General features: G+C 33.1%; 1 protein-coding gene and 1 long non-coding RNA gene across 3 annotated transcripts; one reads left to right on the top strand and one right to left on the bottom strand.

Annotated features, from left to right (window-relative positions):
• Positions 1-7,224: 7,224 nt before the first annotated feature.
• LOC137001475 (uncharacterized) lies at positions 7,225-11,610 on the top strand. The gene is made up of 4 exons (XR_010891480.1): positions 7,225-9,455; positions 9,532-9,747; positions 9,824-10,096; positions 10,226-11,610. It is a non-coding gene; the product is annotated as an uncharacterized lncRNA (long non-coding RNA).
• Positions 10,867-13,196, bottom strand: LOC105670640 (uncharacterized). 2 transcript variants are annotated; one of them, XM_067360384.1, is made up of 5 exons: positions 12,754-13,196; positions 12,209-12,328; positions 11,955-12,047; positions 11,539-11,625; positions 10,867-11,436 (listed from the first exon to the last, which is right to left on the bottom strand). In XM_067360384.1, exons 1-5 carry the CDS (start codon positions 12,851-12,853, stop codon positions 10,868-10,870), a joined length of 969 nt encoding a protein of 322 aa, XP_067216485.1. In that variant the 5' UTR covers positions 12,854-13,196; the 3' UTR covers position 10,867. The 2 variants fall into 2 exon arrangements, with proteins under 2 accessions (XP_067216485.1, XP_067216484.1); XM_067360383.1 differs by having other exon boundaries at positions 10,867-11,625; positions 12,754-13,195.
• Positions 13,197-13,816: the final 620 nt, after the last annotated feature.

Raw genomic sequence — 13,816 nt, 5'->3', positions numbered from 1 at the left:
GCGTGTATCATACATATTTCGAATTTATATTATACGGGGCATGTTACTAAAATCGAAGATTTTGTTGATTTTGCTTCCTTCTTTTTGATTTCTTCTGTAATTATTATGTAATAGTACTGTATGAAATCAGTGCTGGTTTTTTTTGAGTCCTAAGAAATTTTCAACAATTTAAATAAAAAAATTAAACACTATTTAGCTTGTAATCTTTCCAAATACTGCAGTTAGGAAAAAACATACAGTATTATAATTTCTATGAAAATATGTTCTATATGATATACTTAAAAAAAAAATAGCAATTTTTTACTTAACAAAAATTGAAAAAAATATACAAAATGATTTATTATGATCCTCCCCAAAATGAAAATTCCTTATTGTTTTACTGGAAGTGACTGTAAATTCTACTCAATATGCTTAACAAACTCAACATAAAACTAGCATTATGTCGTTATTAATACGGGGGTACATGCAAAGCAAAATAATTGTAATATACACACTGTTTAAATTATATATAATATATTCAAGATTGAGCGAAGATTTATATAGGTATATGTTTAAAAAACAAATATACAAATTTGAAAATTCATATCTACGTTTTAATCTCGACATCTAATGTATGTAATATTGGAAAGAACACGAATTCGCGATAATATTTAAGGCAATATAATTTACATTTGATGTCATTTATCAAATGTAAGGTCGGATTATGGATGTTGCATATATATTTACTGTCTCCTTCCGATGATACTACCATCTTCCCTTTCGAAGCATATATGTTTATGTAAGATGAAGCAAAAGGCTCACAAAAAAAATTATATTTACTTCGAAGACAAGCACCATATATATGAATTTTGTCTTCAAGATAAGTAGCATTTTTCATTAATACAATATCTCCATTGTTTTTCAGGAAATACTTATTTTTTGCATCATTACATAAAATAAAATTATTCGCCAAATGGAGTTGTTCGTAAAAAACCTTGCACATTGGCAAGTCGGGAATTTCGGCTCTTACTTCGCGTGTTACATGTATTGATGTGCCTTGATCATTTCTACAACCTGAATTATGTAATTTTGATAATTCAGTAATTCTCCTACTTATTTGGCTCAACGGTAAGTGACCACTGCGTATTAATGTTTTCATATCTCCAAGGCACGTTTCAAATGGATATGAGCTAATGCCAGGAAGAGGTCCAAACTTCTTAACATCTTGTATAACATGACATAAATTGTGAACATTGCTGCTAATAGAGTCAATTCCATAAATCTGAATGAATCCTTCAATATATCGTTTTAAAAACGTGTCAGCAACCGGTAAATAATGTTGATAGTGCTTGCATGAAAGTATGGTAACAGCAGCACTAAGTAGCAAGAAATGTTCGTACACCTCAGTGGGCAAAATATTTTTCAGAATAACCGGACCAAGGTACAGTAAAAATACTCGGTATTCAGAACCCTTCCAATATTTTAAATGTTTTAGAGTCCTTATCGCTCGGTGAAAATCAGATGGTTTGGTTACATTGAATTCTTTTAGCATCTCTGACATTAAATCCGCTTGGGCTGTGGACAATTTCGTGCGGAAATTGTAATTGCCCTCGCGCCAACCATACAGACATTTGCGCATAAGACCTGAATAACATTATATTAAATTTACTAAAAAAATAGCTACTCAAAGCAATAGTAAAAAAGTGTGAATTGAAAATTAACCTAAGTCGAATAAATGAAGGGAATCCGCGACAACAAAATCTTCTATCATATCTATTGGTAGCTGTGTTAAAGGAGTATCCTCTTTATGGTGACTTTCGTCTGTTTTGTTGCGGAAGCTCTCATCAGTTCTAAGAGGACAATCAATTCTTGGGTAACTCATGTGTCTTCCTTTTCGATCCCATTCGCCAACTACAGTGCATTTTATACAACTTCCGTACTCAGCATTTGAACTCGGATTGCCTATTATTTATCCATAATGATATACAAATAACAATTATCACATGATTATAACCTTTACCATATATGCCAGACTATCAGTCAACACTTATGTTACACTAGTCACACGATTTTGGATTTTGGATCAAATGTGACATTCATAAGTTAAAATAATGAATTAATGTAATTAATATGTTTACATTGTACATTTTGAGGAATGAGATTTTTTACTGCATGGAAAGTGATAACTGCGCCAGGAAAGTGATGGTTGCGCCAGTTCTATTTGTAGTGATTTTTCACTCCTACGGACTGAATTTTTACTTTGGATTGTTGGAGTAAAAATTCAGTGAAAATCACTCCAAGCAAGACTGGCGCAACCATCACTCTCCTTGGAATAAAATATCTTCTACAAATTTAGAGTGTACGCGATAAAACATTTAATAAAACTGCACCTTTGATAAAACTTCGAGCTGGCATGTCACAAACAAAGCATTTTATTACAATGTTTATTTTATGCCCATCAATGATCAATCCATTACTGCAAACATCTTTCAATTCTTCAACGAATTGCTCAAAGAATAATTGAAGTGGCGGTTTGCTTTCGCCATAATAAACCGCTGCAACCATCGGTCGTAAATGAGGCATTTCGTCAATGATAAATACAATTGGCCAAAATTGCAGCACAGAGCTATTGAATGGTGACATGCCATCAATATTAAAAAGTAACGATTTTGTCATTGGTCGTTGAACTTTGCCATCCGAAAGAGCTGATAATAGATTGCTTTTTATCCCATTGTACCAAAATTGTCCTTTACCCATTTCGATAATTTTGGTTTTAGCAGGTGTCTGTAAAAGCGTTCTGGCGTCTTTCGGTAGTTCCGTCATGCCATGGGATCTCAATATTTTCAATAAATTAGTTACCGAAATCAGAGTTAATTTATGAGTGATTGCCCAATTTGTTAAATCATTCAAAAGTGATAGTTTCTCTTGTAGAAACTCCTCTTGAGTATAGGCTATTTCATCCTCCTCATCAATCGTGTTCCATTCCTCCTCAGGTAATAACACATTATAATCGTCAATATCATGAATAGTTTCATCATCATGTACTACTCCTTCATTACATGATTTTGTTGAATTGGATTCTTCAATGGCGTTAATGGTGCCTGAATTTTGATTTTCAGATGTGTCAGTACTGTCTTCTCTCGCGTATGCACAAAGACGGCGATTTTTTTGCCATTTGGACAACTCTTTAAAAGCCTTTGGCATCTATAGTAACAATTGATTTATACACTATGTTTGAGTATAGGATAGACGTTCGGCTTATGACATTCACGTAATTTGTGGCTTATCATGAATTTTATTGAACTATATTATGATAGACGTTTTATACTTTAAAGCTATTAATGTGTTATAATTTTGTTCTTTTCATATTCTTGTATAAAAGACCTTTATTGAACAATAATACATATATTTTAGCTATCAGCCTTTTACAATTTTCATCTTAATCAATGTAATGAAAACGGGAAGCTGGTTGAAATAAAAAAAGAAAAACATAAAAAAACAACGTTAATAAATTGAACGGAGTTCAAAGACAAATTGATATATCAGCACAATCTCGGCAACTTAAAAGCTCAGAATCTCCTTTTCAAATTATTTTTTATTAATTTCTGTATGATAATCGGATGCTAAGCTACTGATTTATTAGCGAATATTTTCGCAGGTGTTCTCATACCTTTTACTGGTGCCGTAAGTAATTTAAAAAAATAACTTATACAAAATTAAAAAAGAATAATATAATAAAATATAAAATATATGTATATACAAAAACAAAAGGCTTTTAGTAAATAATAATAACAATATACAATTCATAATTGTACATGCAAATTATGTGTTTTTTTTTTACTTATTGCTTTTAAAGCGGTCTCCGCATCATTAAAATTTCTAATTCGAGAAACGATTGGCTGATTGTATCTCAAATCTATGCTAATTGTTTTTCCATGTGATTTATAAATATACTAGAACAATACAGGCGCGCGCTATTTAGCTTTATATATAATATAAAAAAAGATACAATATATCAGTTTAATATGTACTTTTATTTCACATATATATTTCTAATAAAACAACCTTAATAAACATAGGTTAAAAACTAAACTATTTCTGAGATATTAATTTTTTTGTATATTAGCATCATGATTGATTTACTACTGGCTTCTACATCAAAAATGTAAATTTTAATATTCAAAAATGTAAATCAATCATGATGCTAATATACAAAAATGTTATATTTCACAAATGGTTCAACTTTTGACTTATGTTTGCTAAGGTTTTTTACTCAATATGACGTGTACTATCTATCACAAAAATATTGAATAGTTTTTCTTTAACACCCTGTATGGATTTCATTTACCTTCTCTACTTCATTCTCCTTCTTCTCTCTCTCTCTCTCTCTCTCTCTCTCTCTCTCTCTCTCTCTCTCTCTCTCTCTCTCTCTCTCTCTCTCTCTCTCTCTCTCTCTCTCTCTCTCTCTCTCTCTCTCTCTCTCTCTCTCTCTCTCTCTCTCTCTCTCTCTCTCTCTCTCTCTCTCTCTCTCTCTCTCTCTCTCTCTCTCTCTCTCTCTCTCTCTCTCTCTCTCTCTCTCTCTCTCTCTCTCTCTCTCTCTCTCTCTCTCTCTCTCTCTCTCTCTCTCTCTCTCTCTCTCTCTCTCTCTCTCTCTCTCTCTCTCTCTCTCTCTCTCTCTCTCTCTCTCTCTCTCTCTCTCTCTCTCTCTCTCTCTCTCTCTCTCTCTCTCTCTCTCTCTCTCTCTCTCTCTCTCTCTCTCTCTCTCTCTCTCTCTCTCTCTCTCTCTCTCTCTCTCTCTCTCTCTCTCTCTCTCTCTCTCTCTCTCTCTCTCTCTCTCTCTCTCTCTCTCTCTCTCTCTCTCTCTCTCTCTCTCTCTCTCTCTCTCTCTCTCTCTCTCTCTCTCTCTCTCTCTCTCTCTCTCTCTCTCTCTCTCTCTCTCTCTCTCTCTCCCTCTCCCTCTCCCTCTCTCTCTCTCTCTCTCTCTCTCTCTCTCTCTCTCTCTCTCTCTCTCTCTCTCTCTCTCTCTCTCTCTCTCTCTCTCTCTCTCATCGATATCTATAATCAGTCAATAATAAAGAAAAAATTCACATTTTATTTTTATTATTACAACTATTATATATATATATATATACAGGGTGTCTCAGACTTACCGAATAACCGGTTCAGGGTAGACTCCTGACGTTGTTCTGAGACGAAAGTTCCTTTGGCAAAATGTCGAGGGTGTCGTAATTTCGGCGTTATGAAGAGCAAAAGTTCTCCAATCGATGCGCTGAATTTTCCCGCGCTCAGGGACATCGCACATCAAAGGAGCCCCGTGCATCGCGCAACGATTGTTTCGATCGAGCGCGTTTCTCGCGATTGTTCACGCATTCACTGTTCACTGTTTCACAGTACTCCACAAGAAAAATGGAGTCAGATCCGCCGGAGACCTCGCCGGCCAGTGCACATCGATTGCTCCGTATTGACGTAAGGCGCGGTAGGTCATACCTCGCAGTGCTCATATCGATTTTCTATTGCGGGAGCGCACGACGCTTCACGCTAGTGCTTGACAGTTCCGCGCGCGTGTCGTGATTTCGTGCAATTCGGTGAGCAATCAGTCTGTTCTTTTTTGTCGGTCATACGAATGTCAATGTCGCGAAGAAAGTGTCGAAAAGTGATGCGACGATAGTCTCGCCACACACGTACGCAAAAACGCGTCGCGTGTTCAACGCGAGATACGCGGATAGATAAATCGTGCGCGGAGTGCGCCCGTGTACTGGCCGGCAAGGTCTCCGGCGGATCTGACTCCACTTTTCCTGTGGAGTACTGTGAAACAGTGAACAGTGAATGCGTGAACAATCGCGAGGAACGCGCTCGATCGAGTCAATCGTTGCGCGATGCACGGGGCTCCTTTGATGTGCGATGTCCCTGAGCGCGGGAAAATTCAGCGCATCGATTGGGAAACTTTTTACCCTTTATAACGCCAAAATTACGACACCCTCGACATTTTGCCAAAGGAACTTTCGTCTCAGAACAACGTCAGGAGTCTACCCTGAACCGGTTATTCGGTAAGTCTGGAACACCCTGTATATATATATATATATATATATATATATATATATATATATATATATATATAATAATAAATATATATATAATAATAAATATATATATATATATATATATACAGGGTGTCAATTAAGTCCCGGGACAGCTAAATATTTTCTCATGTAAGGTAAGGTATTTTTGAAAAATGTCAAGGTCATTTCTGAAGTAATTTTCAACGAGGAATTTAACGGTGACCTTCAATTTGACCTTGAGCTTGATCTTCAAGGTTATTTCTAGGTTAGGTTAAGTTTTTTTAAATAGAAACCTCTATTTTTGATTCCAAAATCTAATAGCTGGTGTCAAGAGCTTTTCAAAACACTATAATAAAGTTATTTTTTATTAAGTACTTTTCGAGTTATGAGGCTTGTAAAGTATTTTGACATAAAATACAAAATATCTTGTAAAACATTCAATTTTTGGGAATCTTACCTTAATACTTTTATGCATAAAATAATAAGACGAATTAATTGATATAAAGAAAACACATAGTTGCTTTCAAGAAAAAATATGTAGTTTGCAACATGCAACTGCATACTTTTTTTTAAAACCAATGTGTTTTCTTTATACCAATTTATTTGTCTCATTATTTTATGCATAAAAGTATTAAGGTAAGATTCCCAAAAATTGAATGTTTTACAAGATATTTTGTATTTTATGTCAAAATACTGTAATTTACAAGCCTTAACTCGAAAAGTACTTAATGAAAAATAATTTCATTATAGTGTTTTAAAAAGCTCTTGACACCAGCTATTAGATTTTGGAATCAAAAATAGGGGTTTCTATTTAAAAAACCTAACCTAACCTTGAAATGACCTTGAAGGTCAAGCTCAAGGTCAAATTAAAGGTCACCGTTGAATTCCTCGTTGAAAATTACTTCAGAAATGACCTTGACCTTTTTCAAAAATACCTTACATGAGAAAATATTCAGCCGTCCCGGGACTTAATTGACACCCTGTATATACATATATATGTCTTTATCCTAACATAAAAACTGCTTGTTCAGCTAACATCAAGCCTATATCAACTTATGAGTGAAAGAGGATTTTCTAAATAATGCATATATAATAATATTATTAAAATTGAATGTGCAAAAGGGAACAAAGCAGCAATGTTATAATTGGAAGGAACGACATCGAGCATCGAGCAGCCAACGAACATAACCAAAAATTATTATCACATGCATCATACATACGAGGCCCATTATTAACATTGACTTCCCGGCAAACAAAAATGTATTAAGTGGGATTGCCGGGAATTCAATTAACAATTTTCCAAATTCCATTTTGTAAAAAAATGGAATTAGAATGATCATCCAATTCCATTTTTAATAAAAATGGGATTCGGAAAATTGTTAATTGAATTCCTGGCAATCCCATTTCAATTCCTTACTACATTTTCGTTTACAGGGTTATAAATAACTACATAACAAATATCAAATTTCAAATTGGTATATCCATATTTGATGGGATATTTGTTTGTATAGACGATTGTACCGCAGAATAAATCAGAATTAAACAAATATTCTGTTGAACCCAAGTTGAAAGAAACAATATAAATTCTTGATGTAATTATATTATTTGATGTTAATAATATTCGCTTACCTTGCTGTTAGATTATTCGCAAATGCACTTTCTGTTCTTTTTTTCTGCACGCACTAAATAACAAAAATACGATATTCTCGCTTGTTCACACTCACCAGAATGGAATAACAATTAAGAATAATGGCATAAAGAGCGAGGAATGTATAGGTTATAGATTGCAGGACTGCAGCAGTTGGCATCAAGTCGACTGTAAAAGTCGACAGACAGTTGACTAGAAAAAGTCGAATCACAGTCGGCAATATAGATTGCAAGACTGTAGCAGTTGGCATCAAGTCGACTTCAATAGTCGGCAGATAGTTGACTGGAACAAGTCGACTTACAGTCGACAAACAGTCACTAATGTTGCTTGGGACGTCTTCTCACCAGATCCTGTTCGCTGCTAGACAGCGAACAATCCTGCTGCGAGCGTTCTCGTAGTCCGCCGAGAGTACTCGGATTCTATGCCTTCTTCCAGGTACACGAGCGTCCTCGGTACCATTTCTATCTCCGATGCGAGCGTTCTCGTATACCCGTCGAGCGTACTCGGCTCCTCCAGGCATCGATCTTCGTATATAGGGCATTCCTTTATACTTAGTCGGATCGCCGCTCTAAATCCGCCTTCGTACGAGCGTTCTCGTACGTCCGCCGACCAGATTCGGCCTCAAAGCCTCTAGTACGAGCGTTCTCGTACTCCCGTCGAGCGTACTCGACGTCATGGTCCTAATTTCACGTTGCCGCGCACCGGGATTTATCCGCAGAATCCATCCGGCGGGCAAACTGCGTCGACCAATCCGCGCCGTCGAGCGACCCGTCACGATCTACGATCGAACGGACTCGCGGTACCATCACGAACGCACTCGCCGACGAGCGTTGCGTTGTACCAACCGCTACGACACGATCATCCGCGCTTGCGCTCTCGCTGATCGCATCAAGACGCCTCACGTCAAACTTAAATAATTGTTTCACCGTTGCCGATACTTCAGATCAAGAGACACGGCAGTGTCTCGCGTCAAGTTCACGCGCAGCGCAAGACCGACCGTGTATCTTTACGCGAGACCGAAAGTTGAGACGAGCCGAGATTATCGGATCTCAGTAATGCCTGAGCCGATCGATTTAAAAATAGGCTCAATCGATAGCGCTTACCCAAAATATATAATAAAAGTATGCTTGTTTTTGCTCTATATGCTGTATAAATAAAGATATTAAAGTCTAAAGTCGAAATGTCATGAAAACTATGAAAATTATTTCAGTCGTCTGGGATGTACTTTATAAATTCTTGCCGATAGATGGCTAGTATCTCAGGGCTGCGTTCCAAAACTTTACTCTATTAACTTTATGAAACCCAGAGTAGTGGGGAGAAGAGTAAGCGAGAGTAAGTTACCAAGTCGAATAGATTTTGAACGCAGTAGAGTGAAGCAAAATGGCGGAACAAAATAAAAATAGTTTAATAAGTGTCATTGCTATTTGCAATGAAATATTTACAAAAAATATTTTAAATTTAGATCTTATAAGCAAAAGCGAAAGTGAAAGCGAAATGGGTGAATTATATTATATGGTTCAAGTTTCTCAATTAAGAGGAAAACGAAAAAAAAATGTTCGCATAGAAGGTTATGTAGATAATGTAATACCCAGATTTACAACACATCATTTTAAAGAACATTTTCGTATGACACCACGCTGTTTTCATTTATTAGAAAACAATTTAAGTTTAATGTTATCAAAACGTAATAAAATAGGAAGATCCTATATATCACCGAGAGTACAGTTACTCGCAACTTTGTGGTTATTGGCGACTCCTGATTCTTACAGGTTGCTACAGAGTATGCATTTGTAAATGATAATTTTTATAAGATATTCAATAATGAAATATATCTATTGTTTATAGATCAGTGGGACTTAAATTTAATTTGGCAAAGTCGTCATTAAATCATTGTGTGCGACGTGTTGTGCAGGTTCTGTGTAATATCTCAAATAATGTGATCAAATGGCCATCTGTAAATGACATGAATACTGTTACTGAAAAATTTAAACGAATAGCAGGTCTTAATACCATGTTCTTGGTGCTATTGACGGTACGCACATTGAAATTCCAGCACCATCTGTAAGTATTTTTATAGTTTTATTTTTTTTTAAATTTAATATATTCTTTGATTAATGAAAATATGAATTGATTGTAGGTAGACACGCGATCCTATTTAACAAGAAAATGCAGATATGCTGTAACTTTACAAGCAATATGTAATGCAGATTTATATTTCACTGATTGTTACGTTGGTTATCCTGGATCTGTGAGTGACGTCAGAGTTTTCCATAATTCAGACTTTTGGCACAATGTCAACAGAAATTATCGCAATTTTTTCCCTAATGAAGAATATATTATAGGAGATAAAGCTTATCCTTTGTATAAATGGTGTTTAACAGCTTATAGAGATAATGGTCACTTGTCACAGGTAAATTTGAAGAAACTATAATGTTAAGATATTGAAATTAATATATTAAGAATCACTTTCATCAAACTTTGTATGTGTTATTGTTATTATATGTACTATTATTATATGTACTATTTTTATATGTTACAGGTCGAAAATAATTTTAATCATATATTATCTCAAACGAGGCAAACGATAGAACGTGCCTTTGCATTATTAAAAGGCCGATTTAGACGCCTGAAATATTTAGATATGACGAGAGTGGATTTAATATCACAGACAATTTTGGCTTGCTGTGTTCTTCATAATATTTGTTTACAAAATATTGATGACATTGAAAATTACATTTTAGAAGGTACAGAAGAAAATCAAAATATAGAAATTTTTGAAAGAGAAGAGCAGCATAGAGATCATGATAACGAGGGTGCAGCAAAACGCAATTATTTAGCAATATGTTTATATAGAGAACGAATATAATTGTTATTTAATATAATACTGCTTTTTTAAACATAACTCATAATATTGCAATTTTTTAAACATTACTCATAATACTGCAATTTTTTTTAATATAACTCATAATACTGCAATTTTTTAAACATAACGCATAATACTGTAATTTTTTAAACATAACTTATAATATTATATAAATTATATTAATAGTATAACACGCGAACATTAAATACTAATATATGTTATGATTTAAATAAACAATAAAATATTATTTAAGATGCTTCATAAATTTGTAACTTATAAAATAAAAAGCAAAAGTGTTTAAACGTAAAGAGAAGATGTTTATAATTTATCCAATAACTTGCTCATTAATTGCTTGTAAGTTTCTATAGCTTCTTTTTGATATTCTAATCTTTCTTTATGCCTTTTTTCTTTCGCTTTTTCATTTTTGTCCATGTATTCTGTTAATACATGCAATTGTTTTTCCATTTTAGTTTTCTTTGGAGGAGGTACTATGTCCTCATTTTCTCTATCAGATCTTTGTTCTTCGTCAGTTGAAATAGATACAATTTTTTGTGAAAGATTTGATGCAATGGCTACAGGCTGCACAATATGAGATTTTCCATAAATTTCTTCCATTTCATCATAGTATTTACATTTCTTAAATGACGCTCCTGACTTTGAATTATGATCTTTTGTTTTTATATAACTTTTCCTTAGATTTTTCCATTTATTTTCAGTTTGTTTTGCAGTATATATATAACCTTTTTCTTTTAAACAATCCGCAATCTTTTTCCATACAACCTCATTTCTTATTTTATCATTCTTGAATAATGTAAGATGATCTTTATATAAAGAAATGAGAAGCATAATTGTTGGATGTTCCCATGTAGCAGAATGTTCCCATGTAGCTATAACAAGCAATGAATACAGTATAATTATAAACATATAAAAAAGTATAAGAAAAAAAAATGTGACATATTTAAGGTAATTAATATATTTTTTTTGCTTACTAGTATCTTTATTAGAATCTTTACTAGAATCAGTACCATCTTCAATATGTTGTAAAAAATTATGAGAAGTTTCATTCTCTTTTAAATCTGAAAAAAAAAAAAATATATTGTATATATATATATATATATATATATATATATATATATATATATGTAAACAATATAATATTTAATCTTATGATTGTTAAATAAACAATATATAAAAATGTTATAATAAATAGTGACAAATCGTTACAAAAATTAATTCATTAGAAAATTAATTAGAAGTATGATTAATAGATTTATTTTTCTGTTGGCATATAGCAAAATGTAGCTATAATAAGTAATGAATACAATACAATTACAAACATATAAAAAAGTATAGTAATAAAAATATGTGACAGTTTCAATTTATAAATATAATTTTTTTAGCTCACCAGCATCTTTATTAGAAGCTCTGCTAGAAGCAGTGACATCTTCAATATTTTTTATAAAATTATCAGAAGTAATTGTTTCATTTTTTCTTAAATCTGAAAAAAGAAATACATACATACATACATACATACATATATATATATGATTGTAAGTGAACAGTATATATGTGCAACAAATATTATAATAAATAGCAATCATAACAAAATTAATTCGTTAAAAAATTAATAAAAATCACGATCATATAATATAGATTTACCTTTTTGTTGACAATTAAGCTTTTTATTGATATCTACACATATATTTTTTGGATTCTTAGGATTTAAATTGTAAAACTCTCGCATTGTCTCTGTGTCAAGTACTGTAAGGATACTATTGTCTACAAAAATACAAATTAATTAACAAATTAAACAAATTAAATCATAAACATGATATTATAAAGAATGTGTATATTAAAAATATACATATAAATATACAATATTCACATATAAATGTTCATTCTAAAAAAGAGAGAGAGAGAGATGGATAATATAAATATTAAATCTAATATTTATAATTCTAATTATAGCGCGTGGGCGCGCATGTTTATGTGTAAGATAGATTATAACTATATATATAAATATATATATATATATATATATATATGTATACAATTTAGATATATATATACATCTAACATTAATATAAATATTTCAGTAAAAAATCTGTGTTAGATTAATCTGAGGAGAAATTAAAGACATGGCAATTTTTCCTTTTTCGGAAAAGATTGTAAAAAAATTTCAATATAAATATTTTTTTACTTACCTCTCACATCCATTACTAAAAATGATCCGTTTTGTTGCACTGGCATTCCATTTTCAGTGGTAATAAGGGTATGAATACCTTTAATTAACTTTAGAGCCATTACAATCAAAAATAATAATCCCAATATTAATAATAATTATAACCTTAAAATTTTTTTCTATTTCTTTCTGATACTAAACTTAGGCTGGTATTACATTTGTCGTACAACGAGCCATCGGACGTAGCAATTGGCTCTTGGATAGAGAGTAATACCAGCCTTACTCTTTTAACCCACCTCGAAAGCAGGGTTCATAGAGTTAACTCCGGCGTACTTTACTCTAACTTTTGGAACGCTTAAGCTCCGCCCATATAGTTAATCACTCTGTATTTTGGAACTGCGTAGAGTTAACTCCGCTACTCAGAGTAGAGTTTTGGAACGCAGCCCAGATGTACACATATCGGCATGTATCGCCGGCAACGCATGCGCAAGCCATGTACATGCGAAGCGCGGAGCTCACATGTACAATGTGACTTGCGCATATATGCGGTAATCCTTTTATTCCTGCTGCTGCTGCTGCTGTTTGTGTCTCAAATCTGGCCACACAGCGGTATACGTGTGTGAAATAAAATATGTGTAATACTCCTACATTGCTGATTGTGCTTGAGAGTTTCGAAAAATATTACGGTGCGGATGATATTTGTTTCTCACTTTAGAGCAGACTCTGTGCGTTGTGCGCAAGCGTTGTACCTATACATATATCCCGTACGCAGGCTACAGACGTCGCGCACGTGCAGAACGGCCAAATCGTGGTAATATAATGTAATATCTGCTAGTTTCTATTTTTCATTGTCAGTATAAATTGTGAACATGTTAAAAATAATTATATGTAGTATATTGTTTTTTAATAACTAATCAAATGAATAATACGTACTAACATATTTAATTAATTATCTAACTCATGTACTCAATGTATTTGAATATCGTTTTTGAATGCCACTTATAAATTGCAAATTTAATTTAACTATGTAATACGAGTTTGTAATTCTATTTATACCAACTATAATTAAATTATTTATTAAACTG

The sequence above is a fragment of the Linepithema humile genome, chromosome 8, assembly GCF_040581485.1.
Source record: "Linepithema humile isolate Giens D197 chromosome 8, Lhum_UNIL_v1.0, whole genome shotgun sequence".
Lineage (NCBI taxonomy): Eukaryota > Metazoa > Arthropoda > Insecta > Hymenoptera > Formicidae > Linepithema > Linepithema humile.
This window is presented reverse-complemented; position numbering and strand designations above follow the sequence as displayed.